The sequence below is a fragment of the Haliotis cracherodii genome, unplaced genomic scaffold, assembly GCF_022045235.1.
Source record: "Haliotis cracherodii isolate W230 unplaced genomic scaffold, xgHalCrac1.p SCAF_19, whole genome shotgun sequence".
Taxonomy (NCBI): domain Eukaryota; kingdom Metazoa; phylum Mollusca; class Gastropoda; order Lepetellida; family Haliotidae; genus Haliotis; species Haliotis cracherodii.
In genome coordinates, this window is record NW_027266274.1 from 1,932,992 (window position 1) to 1,953,524 (window position 20,533).

The following is a 20,533-nucleotide window of genomic DNA, read 5'->3' on the forward strand; positions in this document are numbered from 1 at the left end:
AACCCCCTTCAACACAAGTGTCAATATGTGTTTCATAACAAACACTGTAAATACAGTAATCAATTTCTCCATGATGAAACACAAGTTGTCTCGTCAATGACATTATAGCCAGACCTTAAACAAGTGAATGGCCAATGAATGTGGATTGAGTTAACACTGAGTGGTGGCAAGATAGTCCTTTGTCATCCGCAGGGAGCTGTAGCTCCGTCTGACCCAGCTCCCACAACACCACCACCACTACCAGCAGCAGCAGCCAGTTTCACTAGACACACACACACACACCACTTAAGTAAATACTAACATTGCACCATATTACATTACAGGCCAGGCAATTATTAATCCTAAGAAATTGTCAAAAACAATGGAATCTCTCAAAAGTGGTCTCTTTCTGTGAAAGAAGTAGTACCTCCTGCCAGCAAACATGCTAAAACTGCAAGGTATGCAGCATGTACTGCTGGTCAATATCTGAATACTTTGTCTCATATTGCAGTGCTCATCCCGAACATAGCAGATGTGACAGTTTAGCAAGTATTAGATAGACACACATTCTGCACAGGTATCTTGTGACCACCATCTTAGGGTGAATACACTGCTGTTAATGTAAACATTCCATTAGTTCAGTTTGGTCTAACTGGTGTATGTACAGCTTAATGGCCTTGCTGATGTCCACAATTCATTGGTTGTGTTAGGAAGGGCAGATTGTTTGTTTGTTTCTTTGTTGTTTAACATCGCACTCAGCAATATTCCAGCTATATGATGGCGGTCTGTAAATAATCGAGTCTGGACCAGACAATTCAGTGTTTGACATCATGAGCATCGATCCACGCAACTGGGATACAATGCTGATGTGGACAGTGCATTGGTTCAGCTTGGTCTAACTGGTGTATATACATGGCTTGACGGCCTTACTGATGTGAACAATGCATTGGTTCAGCTTGGTCTAACTGGTGTGTATACATGGCTTGACGGCCTTACTGATGTGGACAATGCATTGGTTCAGCTTGGTCTAACTGGTGTATATAGATGGCTTGATGGCCTTACTGATGTGGACAGTGCATTGGTTCAGCTTGGTCTAACTGGTGTATATACATGGCTTGACGGCCTTACTGATATGAACAATGCATTGGTTCAGCTTGGTCTAACTGGTGTGTATACATGGCTTGACGGCCTTACTGATGTGGACAGTGCATTGCTTCAGCTTGGTCTAACTGGTGTGTATACATGGCTTGACGGCCTTACTGATGTGGACAGTGCATTGGTTCAGCTTGGTCTAACTGGTGTGTATACATGGCTTGACAGCCTTACTGATGTGGACAGTGCATTGGTTCAGCTTGGTCTAACTGGTGTGTATACATGGCTTGACAGCCTTACTGATGTGGACAGTGCATTGGTTCAGCTTGGTCTAACTGGTGTATATACATGGCTTGACGGCCTTACTGATGTGGACAGTGCACTGGTCAAGTTGGTCAGGGACAGATGAGATTTTCATGATACTCTTATGACAATGATATTGTGAAAAGTACAATCAATTCAGTTATGAAGAACCTGAACATGTATTATTAAGTATCAAGACAAGCTTATTCACAAACACAAGTTGTTATTTGCCTTGTCTTCTCTCTTTATAAATTCTTCTTGTTACACAGGGTAGTACTGATCAGCTTCAAAATCCCAGGTGAGAAAACCCAGAAGCATTATTGTTTTTTCTCCTCCACACCTGTGTTGGCCAAGTATTCAGACCAGGTTCAAATAACAAATAGTCCAATATGTGTGCCAAAAAAAGAATATGTTAAACTGTGACAATGCGAGGTATGAGAGTCCCATATCCCTGGCACAGACAGTTCCCAACCAGGAGTTCTCTAAAACCGCAGTTTCCATTGCAAGACAGTTGATAGTCATTTTATGCTCATCAGCAAATGATGTAGCAATGAAATTGTGTACTGTCTCTGATTGTGCAGTAGGCGCTGACAACCCTTACGCAGACAGGCAAACAAATGAGTATTTCATGTGTGCTTAATCAGTATTGATTTACCCAATGTCCTTGTTTGGCATTTTACAAGGTCATAGACAAAAGAAACAGTACAGATCCTGACACACTGACTTCCTTAACATGACATAAAGGAAGAAGCAGATGACATATTGTCTTTCATTGGTACACATATCTCAAAACTGCACTGAAAATTATTTGAGCTTGTATTCACAATTCTTAAATCAATTTGAGTTGCTTTTAGGCTGTATATTAATGATAGTGCTTTTAAATTTCAGTTTGTACATGATGTTGTCAGTCAACTCAATTGAGTTGTCAGTTTACTACATGACATTGTATGATAATCCCACACATCATTCTATCAAGGAAGCACATGACATTACTAGGTCTGATGGAAGTGCATGACATTACTAGGTTTGATGGAAGTGCATGACATTACTAGATGTGATGGAAGAATGTGACATTACTTGGTCAGATGGAAGTAGGTGACATTACTAGGTCTGATTGAAGCACCTGACATTACTTGGTCTGATGACAGTGCATGACATTATTAGGTCTGATGGCAGTGCATGACATTACTTGGTTTGATAGAAGTGCATGAAATTACTAGGTCTGATGGAAGTAGGTGACATTACTAGGTCTGATTGAAGCACCTGACATTACTAGGTCTGATGGCAGTGCATGACATTACTAGGTCTGATGGCAGTGCATGACATTACTTGGTTTGATAGAAGTGCATGAAATTACTAGGTCTGATGGAAGTAGGTGACATTACTAGGTCTGATTGAAGCACCTGACATTACTAGGTCTGATGGCAGTGCATGACATTACTAGGTCTGATGGCAGTGCATGACATTACTAGGTCTTATGGCAGTGAATGACATTACTAGGTCTGATGGTAGTGCATGACATTACTAGGTCTGATTGAAGCACCTGACATTACTAGGTCTTATGGCAGTGCATGACATTACTAGGTCTGATTGAAGCACCTGACATTACTAGGTCTTATGGCAGTGCATGACATTAATAGGTCTGATGGAAGTGCATGACATCAATAGGTCTGATGGAAGTGTATGACATCAATAGGTCTGATGGCAGTGCATGACATTTCTAGGTCTGATTGAAGCACCTGACATTCATTAGTTTAAGATTAAGTTTAAGAATGTGACTGTGTTTTTTCCCCCTAAATGAATGAGGTGTATGATGAATTAGTCTTAGAATGTTGTAGCAATCTGTACACAACATTCCTTGGCCAGTGTATTGAACAATCTCTATTTGTCATTGAAACACACCTGATACTCCAAACACTCTTTGTTGGATGTCTTCAATGGGTATTGTTTCTCGATTTGATGTTACAGTGCACAACAATGTAAAGTAAGGGGTTATGATTTGTCAGTATTTGTGATAGGTCAGGCCCCTGTATTGATCTGTCGTCTATAGTCCTAATGGGGAACAAGTACAACTACTTGAGTGCACTAGATTGCATAAGGCTGTGGTCATCAATTTAAGCCTGGATGTGAGGAGCAGACTGGGCATGTATTGATCCAGACTACTGCCTGCTAACGACACACCAACTCCCATATTCCAATGCTTTATGTAAATAATCACACCAACTTTCCACAGATTCCTCATACAGCCAATTGTCTGGGGGACAGAATTAGACATGGATGATGAAATAACTGGCTGTATGAGATCCCACATTTCCTGTAATCTGTTGTATAAGGCAGACCTCATTACACCATCTACAGATATTTACTTCCAGTGGGGACAATACGAGTAGAGATTCTATCTGTTACAGGTAAACAGTATTTCCATATCATTACGCACAGATAGGATCAATGAGGGGAAATCTTGAGCAGTTTGCAGTGCAACTCTAAATGAGGAAAATGAGATTACATCAACACAAATGGATCTGACATAGCAATATGCATTTCCTGAAGCAGGTGCTTGGTATGTATGCAAATAAGATGAAAAAGACAAATGGGCATATGGAGTTGAGAAGACATTGTATGTGAATGCAATTACATATTGGACAATGACTGTCATAATCTTGAATAACGTTAGCTGAACCTATGCTATCAGATTAGTTACTACTTCGTAATGGAGAACACCAAAGAATGTTGTTGTGCTTATATTACTATGATAATAATTTTCTTGGATTTATTGGAAGAACACAGTAGATTTAAAAACTTGAATTTTAGAAAGGAATTAAAACAAAATTTGTGTCGAATATTTACCATGAAAGGTTATTGTTTTGATAACAACTGGTAAACATGATAAAGATTTTGGATAATGGTATGTTAATAGGATGAGGTAATCTACTTCAATAAACACGGGATGAAGAGACAGGTGGTGAAATAAACTGAAGTTCGTTACACATGGATCCTACAAGGTTGATCTCGTTGTATTAAGTCTGATTGGATAACCATGACCTCACTTAGTTCAGACAAGAGATCATGATGGATATATTCATAAAATATATCATGAAACTTCTTCAAGATTTAAACTGTATTAAACCAAACAAGCATGTTGCAATGCATTCTCAATTAATAGTTATTTCTTAAGAAGGATCTACTGCAAACATATTACAATTGAGCCATATCCATTTGCCATGAATAGATAGACTTGAAGTAGATTAAGGTTTCTTGGTCAAGGTATACTCACTCTATTCGATTTAATGTAAAACTTCAGGGTGAAGAATTGAAGCAAGTCACAAGTTTTTTGGATGAATATCTAGACTGACCTTGGTTACTTTGATCTGTCCCCTTCTGAGCATATTTTGTGGCACTATTTTTCAAGAAGTGTTCATGAATGAATAATGAACAGATCACTCGAACTGAACATTCCCAACACACATCATACAAAAACTCTGTGAAAGTGAGACTGCCTTTGATTTGGTGGCCTGAAGTATACAGGATGTGAACAATAACATTCACTATTGATCACTTAGGTAAAAGCTTGGCTTCATCACAGTTATCTGTACTCATTCTGATTGTGACCTCGACCTTGTTTGAAGAAGTCACTGACAGAATATCACAAAAGACTTGAGTTTGTTGTATTTGTGGAGGACAGAGGTGGAACATATGGGAGATAAAGTAATAATCAGATGGGGAACAGAGGTGGAACATATGGGGTATAAAGTAATAATCAGAAGGGGAACAGAGGTGGGACATATGGGGTATAAAGTAATAATCAGATGGGAAACAGAGGTGGAACATATGGGAGATAAAGTAATAATCAGATGGGGAACAGAGGTGGGACATATGGGAGATAAAGTAATAATCAGAAGGGGAACAGAGGTGGGACATATGGGGTATAAAGTAATAATCAGATGGGAAACAGAGGTGGAACATATGGGAGATAAAGTAATAATCAGATGGGGAACAGAGGTGGGACATATGGGAGATAAAGTAATAATCAGATGGGGAACAGAGGTGGAACATATGGGAGATAAAGTAATAATCAGATGGGGAACAGAGGTGGAACATGTGGGGTATAAAGTAATAATCAGATGGGGAACAGAGGTGGAACATATGGGAGATAAAGTAATAATCAGAAGGGGAACAGAGGTGGGACATATGGGAGATAAAGTAATAATCAGATGGGGAACAGAGGTGGGACATATGGGAGATAAAGTAATAATCAGATGGGGAACAGAGGTGGGACATATGGGGTATAAAGTAATAATCAGATGGGGAACAGAGGTGGAACATATGGGAGATAAAGTAATAATCAGATGGGGAACAGAGGTGGAACATATGGGGTATAAAGTAATAATCAGAAGGGGAACAGAGGTGGGACATATGGGGTATAAAGTAATAATCAGATGGGAAACAGAGGTGGAACATATGGGAGATAAAGTAATAATCAGATGGGGAACAGAGGTGGGACATATGGGAGATAAAGTAATAATCAGAAGGGGAACAGAGGTGGGACATATGGGGTATAAAGTAATAATCAGATGGGAAACAGAGGTGGAACATATGGGAGATAAAGTAATAATCAGATGGGGAACAGAGGTGGGACATATGGGAGATAAAGTAATAATCAGATGGGGAACAGAGGTGGAACATATGGGAGATAAAGTAATAATCAGATGGGGAACAGAGGTGGAACATATGGGAGATAAAGTAATAATCAGATGGGGAACAGAGGTGGAACATATGGGAGATAAAGTAATAATCAGAAGGGGAACAGAGGTGGGACATATGGGGTATAAAGTAATAATCAGATGGGGAACAGAGGTGGAACATATGGGAGATAAAGTAATAATCAGAAGGGGAACAGAGGTGGGACATATGGGGTATAAAGTAATAATCAGATGGGGAACAGAGGTGGAACATATGGGAGATAAAGTAATAATCAGATGGGGAACAGAGGTGGAACATATGGGAGATAAAGTAATAATCAGAAGGGGAACAGAGGTGGAACATATGGGAGATAAAGTAATAATCAGATGGGGAACAGAGGTGGAACATATGGGAGATAAAGTAATAATCAGATGGGGAACAGAGGTGGGACATATGGGAGATAAAGTAATAATCAGAAGGGGAACAGAGGTGGGACATATGGGGTATAAAGTAATAATCAGATGGGGAACAGAGGTGGAACATATGGGAGATAAAGTAATAATCAGAAGGGGAACAGAGGTGGGACATATGGGGTATAAAGTAATAATCAGATGGGAAACAGAGGTGGAACATATGGGAAATAACGTAATAATCAGATGGGGAACAGAGGTGGAACATATGGGAGATAAAGTAATAATCAGATGGGGAACAGAGGTGGAACATATGGGGTATAAAGTAATAATCAGATGGGGAACAGAGGTGGAACATATGGGAGATAAAGTAATAATCAGATGGGGAACAGAGGTGGAACATATGGGAGATAAAGTAATAATCAGATGGGGAACAGAGGTGGAACATATGGGAGATAAAGTAATAATCAGAAGGGGAACAGAGGTGGGACATATGGGAGATAAAGTAATAATCAGATGGGGAACAGAGGTGGAACATATGGGGTATAAAGTAATAATCAGATGGGGAACAGAGGTGGAACATATGGGAGATAAAGTAATAATCAGAAGGGGAACAGAGGTGGGACATATGGGGTATAAAGTAATAATCAGATGGGGAACAGAGGTGGGACATATGGGGTATAAAGTAATAATCAGATGGGGAACAGAGGTGGGACATATGGGGTATAAAGTAATAATCAGATGGGGAACAGAGGTGGAACATATGGGAGATAAAGTAATAATCAGATGGGAATAGAGGTGGATCAAGTGATACACATGGACACAGTATACTGACTCAGAGACGACCAGTCCTTGATTTAGCCCCTTAATGCAGGGTAACAACAAGTACCATATTTTAATGTCTTTTGGTGTGACGTGGCCAGCGATCGAACCCTGACCTTCCGCTCTCAAGGCAGATGCTCAACCAATAGACCATGGAGCATGTCTGCATCCATTCTCTGTCAACCAAGGCATCAATAGCGGTAATATGACCGTTGTTGCTGTGTATAATGTGAATTGGCACTGTCGTGGAATGTGGTAATTTGTAAGTATCAGAGGGCAACACAATTTTGCCAAAATTAATGTAAACATTATTGAGTGAAATTTTGAATTAAATCAATAACACAGATTACAAACATTAGTTCACATATACAATAAACACTTTTTATTACCATGTAACAACTGCTGAGGTTTAACTTGTGTAATTCAATACAGATTTATTGATATTCTTTTTCCAGTGACAGATCATGATGAGAAGATGTAGGCAGATTGGTTGTCCAGCTTAGGTATACCATTTGGATACAGATTTCAAGGGTCAAGATAATACCTTGGCCTATCAGCCTTACAGCCTGAACTGTGCTTTATATAAAGTTCAACAAAAATTAATTTATCCTGAAATTATATAATGCATCTTTCAATACATATTCATTAAGACATCTCCTCGACTTTAAGGTCTGGATTAACAATTGCATGTTCATGTTCATGCATGGTGCACAATTTGGATGTTTGTGTGTTTGTTAAGTGCCTCATTCTTACACATGTGTTTTTTGAATGTGAACTGTACACAATTTGTTTGGCTATCATGTGCTCATAAAAACACTGTGTGTAACTGTAAACAACACTTCAGCAATGCCATGGTTTCCTGAAAATCAACATCAGTGAGCTGTGGGAATGGCGCAAAACGAAGTTGCCACACACTTTAATGTTCATCGAAACAGAATATGATCTTTGGAGACGCTATCTGCAGCAGGTCAACACTCATAACTTGCCATGGGCTGGTCGTCCACGTGTGATGTTACATCAACAGGACAACCATATTCGGTTGGTGCATCTACGAAATTGATACCAAACTGCCTCATTAACAGCTAGGACAATTGACCTGGGTTGAGACTAATTAGTTGCAGAAGCATATGAAATTGGTTGTGGGAGCACAACATCGACCCTGATGTCCAGCGATACACCCAATTTTGCTTCCACATCAAAATATTTTGATGTAGACAGCACCTGAGGTTCTGAAGACAAAACTGGGACAGTGTACATTACTGTTCACAGATGCGTCCAGGGTTCATATGGACAGCTCTTATTGTCATGCAAGGGTCTACAGGTATCCGGGAGAACGTTCTGAGGATGCTTGCATTACTCAACATTGTCACTTTGTTAATGGCAATATGAATGGTGGGACAACATCATTGGAGATCATGTTCAACCCTTTGTGCAAATGCAGGGACATACCATCACGTTGCAACAACATAATGCCCACCCACATGTTGTACGTGTTGTAACAGACTCTTTGAGGCAGCATAACATTGCTTAACTACTGTGGTTGGCTGTTTCTCCACACCTCCAATACAAGTGTAAAATTTAGAGAATAGAGATGTCATACATTGCGATTAGAGGTGTAATATGGAATGGAAAATATGTGATTAATAGGGGAGAGGTGATATATATAGGGAATAACAGAGATGAAATATATGATGGGAATAGGTGAGTGAGTGAGTGAGTGAGTGAGTATGGTTTTACGCCACTTTTAGCAATATTCCAGCAATATCACGGTGGGGGACTGATGGGAATAGGGAAAGATCATATGAGGAATGCAGGTGTGATGTTTGGGGAATAGAGGAAGAGGATGTATACTGTAAACAGTAGGACAGCTGGCTATGATGAAACCTCTGTGAGATCAGTGGTATGTTAAGTTGTTTATGATGCAATATATGTATACCCCAAATGACGGGTGGCTGCTTGTTAGGAAATAGTTGTAAGATGGGTAATAAATGAAGAGGTGGACAAAAATGGTTATGATGGAGATAAAAGATGGATGTTCACTTTGAAAAAAGAAATATTAGAAATAAACGTGAGTTGTGTTTTTATGCCGCTTTGATCAGTATCTCATGGCATGTCAACTTGATGTGGGTGGACAGCCTGAAGTCAAGCTGGTCTTAGACATTAGACCTTTTGATGTGTGTGTGTGTGGGGGGGGGAGAGCAGGTATAAGGACACATGGCTGAGATGGGGGAGTATGGAGCAGGAATAAGGACAGGTGACTGAGATGGGGGAGTATGGAGCAGGAATAAGGACACATGACTGAGATGGGGGAGTATGGAGCAGGAATAAGGACGCATGACTGAGATGGGGGAGTATGGAACAGAATAAGGACACATGACTGAGATGGGGAGGATGGAGCAGGAATATAGACACATGACTGAGATGGGGGAGTATGGAACAGAATAAGGACACATGACTGAGATGGGGAGTATGGAGCAGGAATAAGGACGCATGACTGAGATGGGGGAGTATGGAACAGAATAAGGACACATGACTGAGATGGGGAGGATGGAGCAGGAATATAGAGGCATGGCTGAGATGGGGGAGTATGGAGCAGGTATATGGACAAATGGCAGAGATTGGGACGCATGGTTGAGATGGGGGAGTATGGATCAGAAATACAGACTCATGGCTAAGATAGGGAACATGGAGCAGGAATAAGGACACTTGACTGAGATGGGGGAGTATGGAGCAGGAATAAGGACACATGACTGAGATGGGGGAGTATGGAGCAGGAATAAGGACGCATGACTGAGATGGGGGAGTATGGAACAGAATAAGGACACATGACTGAGATGGGGAGGATGGAGCAGGAATATAGAGGCATGGCTGAGATGGGGGAGCATGGAGCAGGTATATGGACACATGGCAGAGATTGGGACGCATGGTTGAGATGGGGGAGTATGGATCAGAAATACAGACTCATGGCTAAGATAGGGAACATGGAGCAGGAATAAGGACACATGACTGAGATGGGGGAGTATGGAGCAGGAATAAGGACACATGACTGAGATGGGGGAGTATGGAGCAGGAATAAGGACACATGACTGAGATGGGGGAGTATGGAACAGAATAACGACACATGACTGAGATGGGGGAGTATGGAGCAGGAATAAGGACACATGACTGAGATGGGGGAGTATGGAGCAGGAATAAGGACACATGACTGAGATGGGGGAGTATGGAGCAGGAATAAGGACACATGACTGAGATGGGGGAGTATGGAGCAGGAATAAGGACGCATGACTGAGATGGGGGAGTATGGAACAGAATAAGGACACATGACTGAGATGGGGAGGATGGAGCAGGAATATAGACACATGACTGAGATGGGGGAGTATGGAACAGAATAAGGACACATGACTGAGATGGGGAGTATGGAGCAGGAATAAGGACGCATGACTGAGATGGGGGAGTATGGAACAGAATAAGGACACATGACTGAGATGGGGAGGATGGAGCAGGAATATAGAGGCATGGCTGAGATGGGGGAGTATGGAGCAGGTATATGGACACATGGCAGAGATTGGGACGCATGGTTGAGATGGGGGAGTATGGATCAGAAATACAGACTCATGGCTAAGATAGGGAACATGGAGCAGGAATAAGGACACTTGACTGAGATGGGGGAGTATGGAGCAGGAATAAGGACACATGACTGAGATGGGGGAGTATGGAGCAGGAATAAGGACGCATGACTGAGATGGGGGAGTATGGAACAGAATAAGGACACATGACTGAGATGGGGAGGATGGAGCAGGAATATAGAGGCATGGCTGAGATGGGGGAGCATGGAGCAGGTATATGGACACATGGCAGAGATTGGGACGCATGGTTGAGATGGGGGAGTATGGATCAGAAATACAGACTCATGGCTGAGATAGGGAACATGGAGCAGGAATAAGGACACATGACTGAGACGGGGAGTATGGAGCAGGAATAAAGTAACATGGCTGAGATGGGGGAGTATGGAGAGGAATATAGAGACATGACTGAGATGGGGGAGTATGGAGCAGGAATAAGGACACATGACTGAGACGGGGGAGTATGGAGCAGGAATAAGGACACATGACTGAGATGGGGGAGTATGGAGCAAGAAAATAGAGACATGACTGAGATGGGGGAGTATGGAGCAGGAATAAAGACACATGACTGAGAAGGGGGAGTATGGAGCAGGAATAAGGACACATGACTGAGAAGGGGGAGTATGGAGCAGGAATAAGGACACATGACTGAGATGGGGGAGTATGGAGCAGGAATAAGGACACATGACTGAGATGGGGGAGTATGGAGCAGGAATAAAGACACATGACTGAGAAGGGGGAGTATGGAGCAGGAGTAAGGAAAAATGACTGAGATGGGGGAGTATGGAGCAGGAACAAGGACACATGACTGAGATGGGGGAGTATGGAGCAGGAATAAGGACACATGACTAAGATGGGGGAGTATGGAGCAGGAATAAGGATGCATGTCTGAGATGGGAGAGTATGGATCAGAATAAGGACACATGGCTGAGATGGGGAACATGGAGCAGGAATATGGACACATGACTGAGATGGGGAACATGGAGCAGGAATAAGGACACATGACTGGGATGGGGAGTATGGAGCAGGAATAAGGATACATGACTGAGATGGGGGAGTATGGAGGAGGAATATAGAGACATGACTGAAATGGGGGAGTATGGAGCAGGAATAAAGACACATGCCTGAGAAGGGGGAGTATGGAGCAGGAATTAGGACACATGACTGAGATGGGGGAGTATGGAGCAGGAATAAAGACACATGACTGAGATAGGGGAGTATGGTGCAGGAATAAAGACACATGACTGAGATGGGGGAGTATGGAGCAGGAATAAGGACACATGACTGAGATGGGGGAGTATGGAGCAGGAATAAGGACACATGACTGAGATGGGGGAGTATGGAGCAGGAATAAGGACACATGACTAAGATGGGGGTGTATGGAGCAGGATAAGGATGCATGTCTGAGATGGGAGAGTATGGAACAGAATAAGGACACATGGCTGAGATGGGGAACATGGAGCAGGAATATGGACACATGACTGAGATGGGGAACATGGAGCAGGAATAAGGACACATGACTGGGATGGGGGAGTATGGAACAGGAATAAGGATACATGGCTGAGATGGGGGAGTATGGAGGAGGAATATAGAGACATGACTGAGATGGGGGAGTATGGAGCAGGAATAAGGACACATGACTGAGATGGGGGAGTATGGAGCAGGAATATAGAGACATGGCTGAGATGGGGGAGTATGGAGCAGGAATATAGAGACATGGCTGAGATGGGGGAGTATGGAGCAGGAATATAGAGACATGGCTGAGATGGGGGAGTATGGATCAGAAATACAGACTCATGGCTGAGATAGGGAACATGGAGCAGGAATAAGGACACATGACTGAGATGGGGGAGTATGGAGCAGGAATATATAGACATGGCTGAGATGGGGGAGTATGGAGCAGGAATAAGGACACATGACTGAGATGGGGGAGTATGGAGCAGGAATAAGGACACATGACTGAGATGGGGGAGTATGGAGCAGGAATAAGGACACATGACTGAGATGGGGGAGTATGGAACAGAATAAGGACACATGACTGAGATGGGGGAGTATGGAGCAGGAATAAGGACACATGACTGAGATGGGGGAGTATGGAGCAGGAATAAGGACACATGACTGAGATGGGGGAGTATGGAGCAGGAATAAGGACGCATGACTGAGATGGGGGAGTATGGAACAGAATAAGGACACATGACTGAGATGGGGAGGATGGAGCAGGAATATAGAGGCATGGCTGAGATGGGGGAGCATGGAGCAGGTATATGGACACATGGCAGAGATTGGGACGCATGGTTGAGATGGGGGAGTATGGATCAGAAATACAGACTCATGGCTGAGATAGGGAACATGGAGCAGGAATAAGGACACATGACTGAGATGGGGGAGTATGGAGCAGGAATAAGGACACATGACTGAGATGGGGGAGTATGGAGCTGGAATAAGGACACATGACTGAGATGGGGGAGTATGGAACAGAATAAAGACACATGACTGAGATGGGGGAGTATGGAGCAGGAATAAGGACACATGACTGAGATGGGGGAGTGTGGAGCAGGAATAAGGACACATGACTGAGACAGGGAGTATGGAGCAGGAATAAGGACACATGACTGGGACGGGGAGTATGGAGCAGGAATAAAGTAACATGGCTGAGATGGGGACGCATGGAGCAGGAAGAAGGACACATCCATCAAGTAAGTGCCTACCAAACAAATAATTAGTTTTGCACTTTACCTTATATAAAGATGATTGTACAGATGTATGCTTAACCTCAGCTTGTTTCAACTTAACAATTGGAGGGAATTACGCTAAGATACATGTCCAGGCATTATTTAATTATGTCAGTGTTTCCTATGGATGATATGAAAGTTGAAGCAATGCTTGTATACACCTGGAGGCACTGCCAGACAGTCTAAATATACACTGCAACCACCAGTGTGTTGTGTTAGTCCCACACAGAGAGAGGGGGGCTGCAGTACACACATCAGCTGCTGCTGCTGCTGCTGCTGCTGCTGCTGCTGTCTTGTATCACCAGATATACGGAAACAGCCGGCAACATTTTACTTTGAAATTATCTTGCTCTGGTCAAAATTGGTACACTGACTCATGAATAACTGCAGTTATTTCTATATCTCTCTTGCTATAGTGTGTAATAATTCTTTATGCAGGATACTGATGTGATATCTGAATGTATCCTACATTGATAGGATGTGTGGGATGTAGACTTGTTGATAACTGTGGGAATGTATCTTGTATGATGGAAGTTCCGCTACTAATGAGGTAGTGTCTATTTTCATGTAGAGAACATTGCCATGCTAACTATCCTTAGCTCTTTGGTTGAGTTTTTGCTGGCTTCACAGTGTCATACCAAGTATGACACATAAGTAACTAGTGATAAAACTGTGTAAACATACATGGCCAGGTGGGAAGGAAGCCTCTGTAAGTGTATATGAAAACTGGAATAAACACAGTCCAGTCAGGAACACTTTTCACTGACCACCTTAATCCTTTACTTTTAGTGCAAACAGAGAACATATGGTATTTCTTTGTCATGTGATATAGATATGACATCTCCAGCATCTATTAACAGGTGTTTGAGATGGATAAGTTCAGTGGCAGACCCAGGATTTTGAAAAAATGGGTATGTGCACACTCTACCCAAATTATCAAGTAACCAAGAACATGATACGTGAGGTGTCTTGGAAAAAGAGGTAGGTAGGGTGCGCACCCTTATCTGGATCTGCCTGTGCACATGGTCGCCGGGTGACCATAAATGCTCCCTTGGAAGATATCTGTGCAGGACATGGACTGTGGAAACTGGTTTTGAACTATTGTCAGTATGCAGCAGTAATCCAGTTTGAACCATAGTGTAAACCCTGCATTTGTTTGTTGTGGAAACTTGAGAAGATATTATAACTACCTTACCTGTGCTCGAACTCCAGCAAGCTGCATGTTCGCTACCCGGATTTCATTACGTTTATGGCACAAGTCCTCTTGAGTTTCATACACTTTGGCATACATGTGGTTTGCTAAGTTTCTGAAAGAAAATAAATAGTGTGTGAAAAAATTGTTTAATTATGCCTACCTCTGCTGGCATATCTGAGGGGTCCCTCTTCTTCATACTGCCCCCACGTTTAGACTTGGACTCTTTCTTGCTGTTTTGTCTTCCTGTTTTACCACTGCTACTTTTGCTTCGAGGTTTTGTGGCAGTGGTGTGCACACAATCTCCCATCTGACCAGAAGAAGTGGATCCTGTGACAGGCATAACCCACTGTCATATAACAACACAAACAACACCAGTGTGTAGATCACTGATAGTAGTATCCAACAAGGAATCTTGCAGATAGTTGAAAGTGCACTTCAAAAGGTGTGTTACTCTCCAGCCACACCTGATTGCATAAACTGGTGGTCACTGACAGTGTACACGTTTACAAATGGGAAATGCTTATGAACTTAGTTGAGGTATTCTGTCGCAGTATGTGTTGCTGACTCCTCGCCTGGTGCCACACTCCACCTCAGCCCACTCAATCTCTCTTTCTCTCACTGACTGTCCCCAAGCTCAGTACTGCTTGTGGCAGGCAGGCAGGCAGCAGGCAGGCAGGCAGGCAGGCAGGCAGCACAAGCTAGAAGCTGGGGAGCAGTATGACTGTCAGACCATGGGAGCAAGTGGTTGCCACATGCTCTCTCCCTTCACTGCAGTCATGGCTGGCAGTAGACCCAGTTGCCACTGGCAGCAACCTCCTGAAATCTGATAGCCAAGGTGGCAGTAGTCTAGTTTGATTTTCATTACTTCCTATTTTGTATCTCCTTCCCACTGTTTTCCTTCTCTCCGTCTCTCTTTCTACATATTAACACATGAGAATTCTCTCAATAACGAACATCCATGAGTGGCAGTGTACATTATGCTTTCAAATGCTGAAGTGAAATTGTTTACATGACAACAAAAATGTGTCATCACATGATACTTTATAAAAATGTACTGTTTTAAAGTAAAGCTTAGCCATTTTTTTCACCTAAATTTGAGGGTAACTTAATTTGAGTGGAAACTATGCATTTTTCTATGCATGGCAATCCCTGATGGCAAATATTGAACATGAATTAAGAGCTAGCGTAATTCATATCATCTCTGCTTAAACTGTTAATGAAAATAATTTATTCATTTTTCTGTAGACATAAAAAATGTATCAGACTGTCAAGCAAATCTAACACCATCAGTACTTCATAGTCTGCTGTTTATCCCATATGGTGCTGATAGTTAGCAGAGAATAGAGAGATAGGCTGTCATGATATAGCGAGGGTAACAAAGTGAATGTAAAATGTATCCAAAGTTTCTAAAACAGGCACTCTGACATATACATTAAATATACCCATTATTGTCAAAGTTGAAGGTCAAACGTTCACTTTCAACATGACAGTTAGAACAGGACATTAAGGTCAAGGATCAAAGATGTACAAAGTATCAAACTAAAAATGAATAATGTGTTATTCCACAACTGTGCATACTTACTGCATATATATCAACTTTCATAATGATCTATGCAGAAATGGTTGTGTACTATATGTCAAATGTGATATTTTCAGTATGGCAGACATATTTGAAAAAAACACTGGAATGCTGTGAGCAATGTTTAGATAGCATTGTTCAATGATCATACTTGCAAAATTTCAAATAAATAAATTCTGTTGTTTCAGAGGAAATATGAAAAACATGCAGTAAAACTGGAGTAAAATATATGTGAAGGTCATAACAAGTAAAGCTTAACACGTGTAGAGATAGACTGACAACCGACAACACATTATTCAGGTCAATTCAGGGGAGTTAAAATGGTCCGTTTTTATTTTCAATCAGCAAGAAGATTGCAGTTATAGGGATGATGAGAGCTGCCAACAACACATTAAATACAGGATTTATGGCAAAGATGTAATAGAGTTAGAGGATTCGCAAGAATTTTATATTGATATTTATATATATTTATCTCACAATAGTTATCATTGTTAATAATTCTAAGAATACTACCTCTATTACATCTTTGCAATAAATCCTGTATTTTGGCTTCAGTCACGCTAACTAAAATTTTCAGATTTTCAACAGACGTCCTCTTCACTGTCAATTACACACAACTAGTTGTTCCCCATATATAGCACAATAGCAACCCAAGCTATGATGTGCGTAATGGCGGGAATCTCACTTCTTCCCACATCTAACCACTAGAGGTAGATGGATTGGGGAGGTGGGGAGGAGTACTTCTGATGCAATAGAGGTAGTATTCTTAGAATTATTATAAATGCTAACTATTGTTTGATAATTCTTGCGAATCCTCTAGCTCTGTTACATCTTTGCCAGAATATACCAGAGGGACCTGTGGAATCTGCTTCTTGTAACTCCCTGTGTAATTGACAGTAGTCCTCTTCTGGAAACCATTATTCACTGATTCTAATCCCGACGCGAGATAATTTCCTCTAAAATTCCTCCTGCGGACTTGAAAATCAGAATGCATCAAGAATCAGTTGACACCTTCACTAGAATTACCTTAATATTTGCTGATCTTGTTAGACCAGTAATGACACCAATATTACTATTTCTAGTCAATGACATCATTTCTTGTTAAATTTAGATTTGTGACACTATTACCAGTGCTGACATCACTTCCAGTTCTGACGTCACTTCCGGTGTTCCAATCCATCAATGGCGCATCCATCTGGTGAGCCCTTGGGTGTGGAACTGGACTGACATAAACTGGAAGTTGATGGTTCTGGCAGGTGGCAAAGAGGTCTAGGTGCGGTGTGTCCCATAACGTGGTTATCCAAGCAAAGATCTGGGGATGTAAAGTCCATTCTTTTGCCACTATTCTCCCCCGACGTGAGTGGCTGTCGGCAAGGATGTTCAGCTTCCCGGGAATATGTCTTGCATCCATCTGGCAACTGATAGTCTCCCTAGGCAAACAATCGTTTGGTCACCATCATCAGAGAACTGGATCTGTTTCCTCCTTGTTTCTGGATGTATGCCACTACTGTTGTGTTGCCTGTAGCTATGAGGATGGACGATCTTCCAAGCCAGGATGGCGTAATAGCTTACCTTCATTTCCTTGCAGTTGATATGAAGGATCCCCCTCAGTGTTCCATGATCTCTGTACGGTGAGATCGTCCATATGGGCTCCCCATCCCGAATCTGATGCGTCTGTGAATAGATGGTGTTCAGGCGTAGAGAAGTCAGAGGAATGCCGCTCATCACATGTTCTCTGTGAGTCCACCACTGCAGATCCTGTAATAAGTTGGGAGGTAACTGACTCTTGAACTCTAGGGTGTGGGATCTTAGTGAGTTGATCCATATCTGTAGCGGAAGTAACATCAACCTTCATCAAGGTCATATCCTGTAGAGACGTTAAGTTGCCTAGAAAAGACATCCACCACCTTAGAGACCTGCTGGGTTGACTTAATAGGGATTGAATTATCATAATAGTCTTGACGAATCGATCTTCTGGTGGACATTTCTTGATATGCAGTTTGTATCCATGAGCCCAACATCTGGAATCCAGCAGTCGGGCGTAATCTGCTTCCATTTTTCGGCATATGAAGAAGGTGCCTCTGGCCCCGGAGTCTGCATCATGTTGAAAGACAATAGGCGTAAATCTCAGTCCATAGACATAACCAGGTCGAAAGGGTCTATAACGTTGGAGTGGGTGGCAAGGAAGTCAGAATCTGCATTCACCTCTGCCACCGGATTTGGCTGCTATGTTGATAGTTGATACTTGAAATTGTCTGTTGTATCTTGTCTGACCTCGTCTATGACATGACCCAATTTGCCGTTGAACGTCTTGGGAGTAGATATTGATTGTGACATTATCAGCCTCTTGGAAATCTGTGCTAGGAGTTATTGATGCTGAACTCAAAGTAGTTGTGAAGACATCCATACTTGCATGGTGAGTAAGTCTTCCTGCTTTCTGACTATGGTGTCTAGCAGGCTGTGGATAAGTCCAACTTGACCCATCCTAATAGGCATAGGAGTCTCTCTGGGTATGCCTTCATATGATGTCTGCATTGGTGGAATGATATGCCTGATTCCGGCGACAAACCAGTCGATATAAGCCCCAATGTCCAAGGAATGTCTGGAAGCCATGGCCAGGTCCTTGATCCGTGAAGCAGGTGAAGTGACATTAGTATTAGGGTTGCGTACTAGCTTCATAAAATCTTCATCCAAAACTTGATGATCTGGAAGTGGAGAGTCATGAGTTCTATACAACTTCCGCTTCAATGTAGGTAAGGGTAGCCGGTCATCATGGCTAAGCTTGAGCAGATTTTCAGACATCTGGTCTACTACCTTGCCTGACATACCTCGGCCAAGGTAATGTCTGCTGGATGTGTTGAGATGATGCAGGAGCATGGCATCCTCCTTATTCCGGCATCTTAGGCGGTGAATTTTCTGTCATAGGAGGTTGGAATACAGGCATGAGATGATATGGCATGAAACGTCAGACTGATTAACCTCCTCATAAAGGCTGATTCCGCCTCGGAATGACCGTGGATAGCTCCCGGGAGAGGTGGATGTTTGTAATAGTCCATACGCTCCACATGTTCCACGTGTGGTTCACCATCCACTGATGTCCAGGATTCCAGTATGAGTAAGGTCCGTGCGGCTTGTGATGACTGCCCATGTATAACGGAGCCTGTAAGGGAACCTTCATCTTGATCGGTTGGCCCATCGACAGGACGGTTGGTTGGCCGGTCCCGTGTGGTCGGCTTGGGTACTGTCGGTTGATGGTGACCATACAGTTAGCTGGTTGGCTGGCCGGTCGGGCTGGGTTACCGTTGAGTCCATGCGGTGACCGTAGGGTGTCTTAGCTGGGGAATATGGCCATGCAGTACCCTGATCTAGATGCCCGTGTATTACGGTAGGATAAAGCTTGAGAGCTTCTACCCGGCGGGTTGGGCAGCTGGTCGGATGGCTGGTCGGTACAGTCAGCTGAGGTAGGCCGTACGTCAGTGGCTGTGGCTGTGGCATAAACAGATGGCTGTCCCCCATGCGGCCTCTTGGCCGGAGGATTCTTCTTAGCCAATACTGTTTGCCTCTTCTTCATAATCTCCATCATCTCCTGCTGTTGTTTGAAGAGTTGTTGAATCAAGTTCATAGAGAACGCAGGAGATGGAGGAGTAGGAGGCGCTGGGGTAGAGTCAGAGGTTACTTCAGTGTCAATTGTCGCATTGACTTTTTAACTTTCTTCTTAGCTGCTTCACGCCTTCTAGCTTTAGTTACATCTAGCCTCATCTGTACATATATCCTCTCTGCACTTCCAGCAGCTTCTGTGAGGATGTACCGTGATCATTAAATGACCACACTTCTTGCAACCAGGAGTAGAGGGAAACTCCATTACGACCTCACAAAAACACCTCACACCAGCTTATACTTACGTGAGTACGATTGTCACTACAATTAGCACTATTGATGTTGACTTAATGTGTCTGTTTTATAGAAAACCATTAGAAACATCTAAGACTAATGTGACTACTACCAAGTGCTAGATCGTTACAACTATAAGATGTGCACGTGATAGCATCTCATTTTACTTATGCTTGTTTTCATTGGAAGAGAGAAATATTTATCCCAGAATGATGAACAAAACTGAC

At 42.5% G+C, this 20,533-nt stretch overlaps 1 protein-coding gene across 3 annotated transcripts in view; it reads right to left on the minus strand.

Annotated features, from left to right (window-relative positions):
* Positions 1 to 20,533, minus strand: part of LOC139466660 (uncharacterized) — a 345,287-nt gene that overhangs the window by 131,538 nt on the left and 193,216 nt on the right. For 2 of the 3 annotated variants that reach the window (XM_071248253.1, XM_071248252.1), the window contains exon 10: positions 14,837 to 14,948. In XM_071248253.1, coding sequence (XP_071104354.1) covers positions 14,837 to 14,948 — 112 coding nt within the window. Of the gene's footprint in view, positions 1 to 14,836; positions 14,949 to 14,996; positions 15,460 to 20,533 lie in introns of those variants that run through there. The other variant, XM_071248254.1, reaches the window with a different exon arrangement.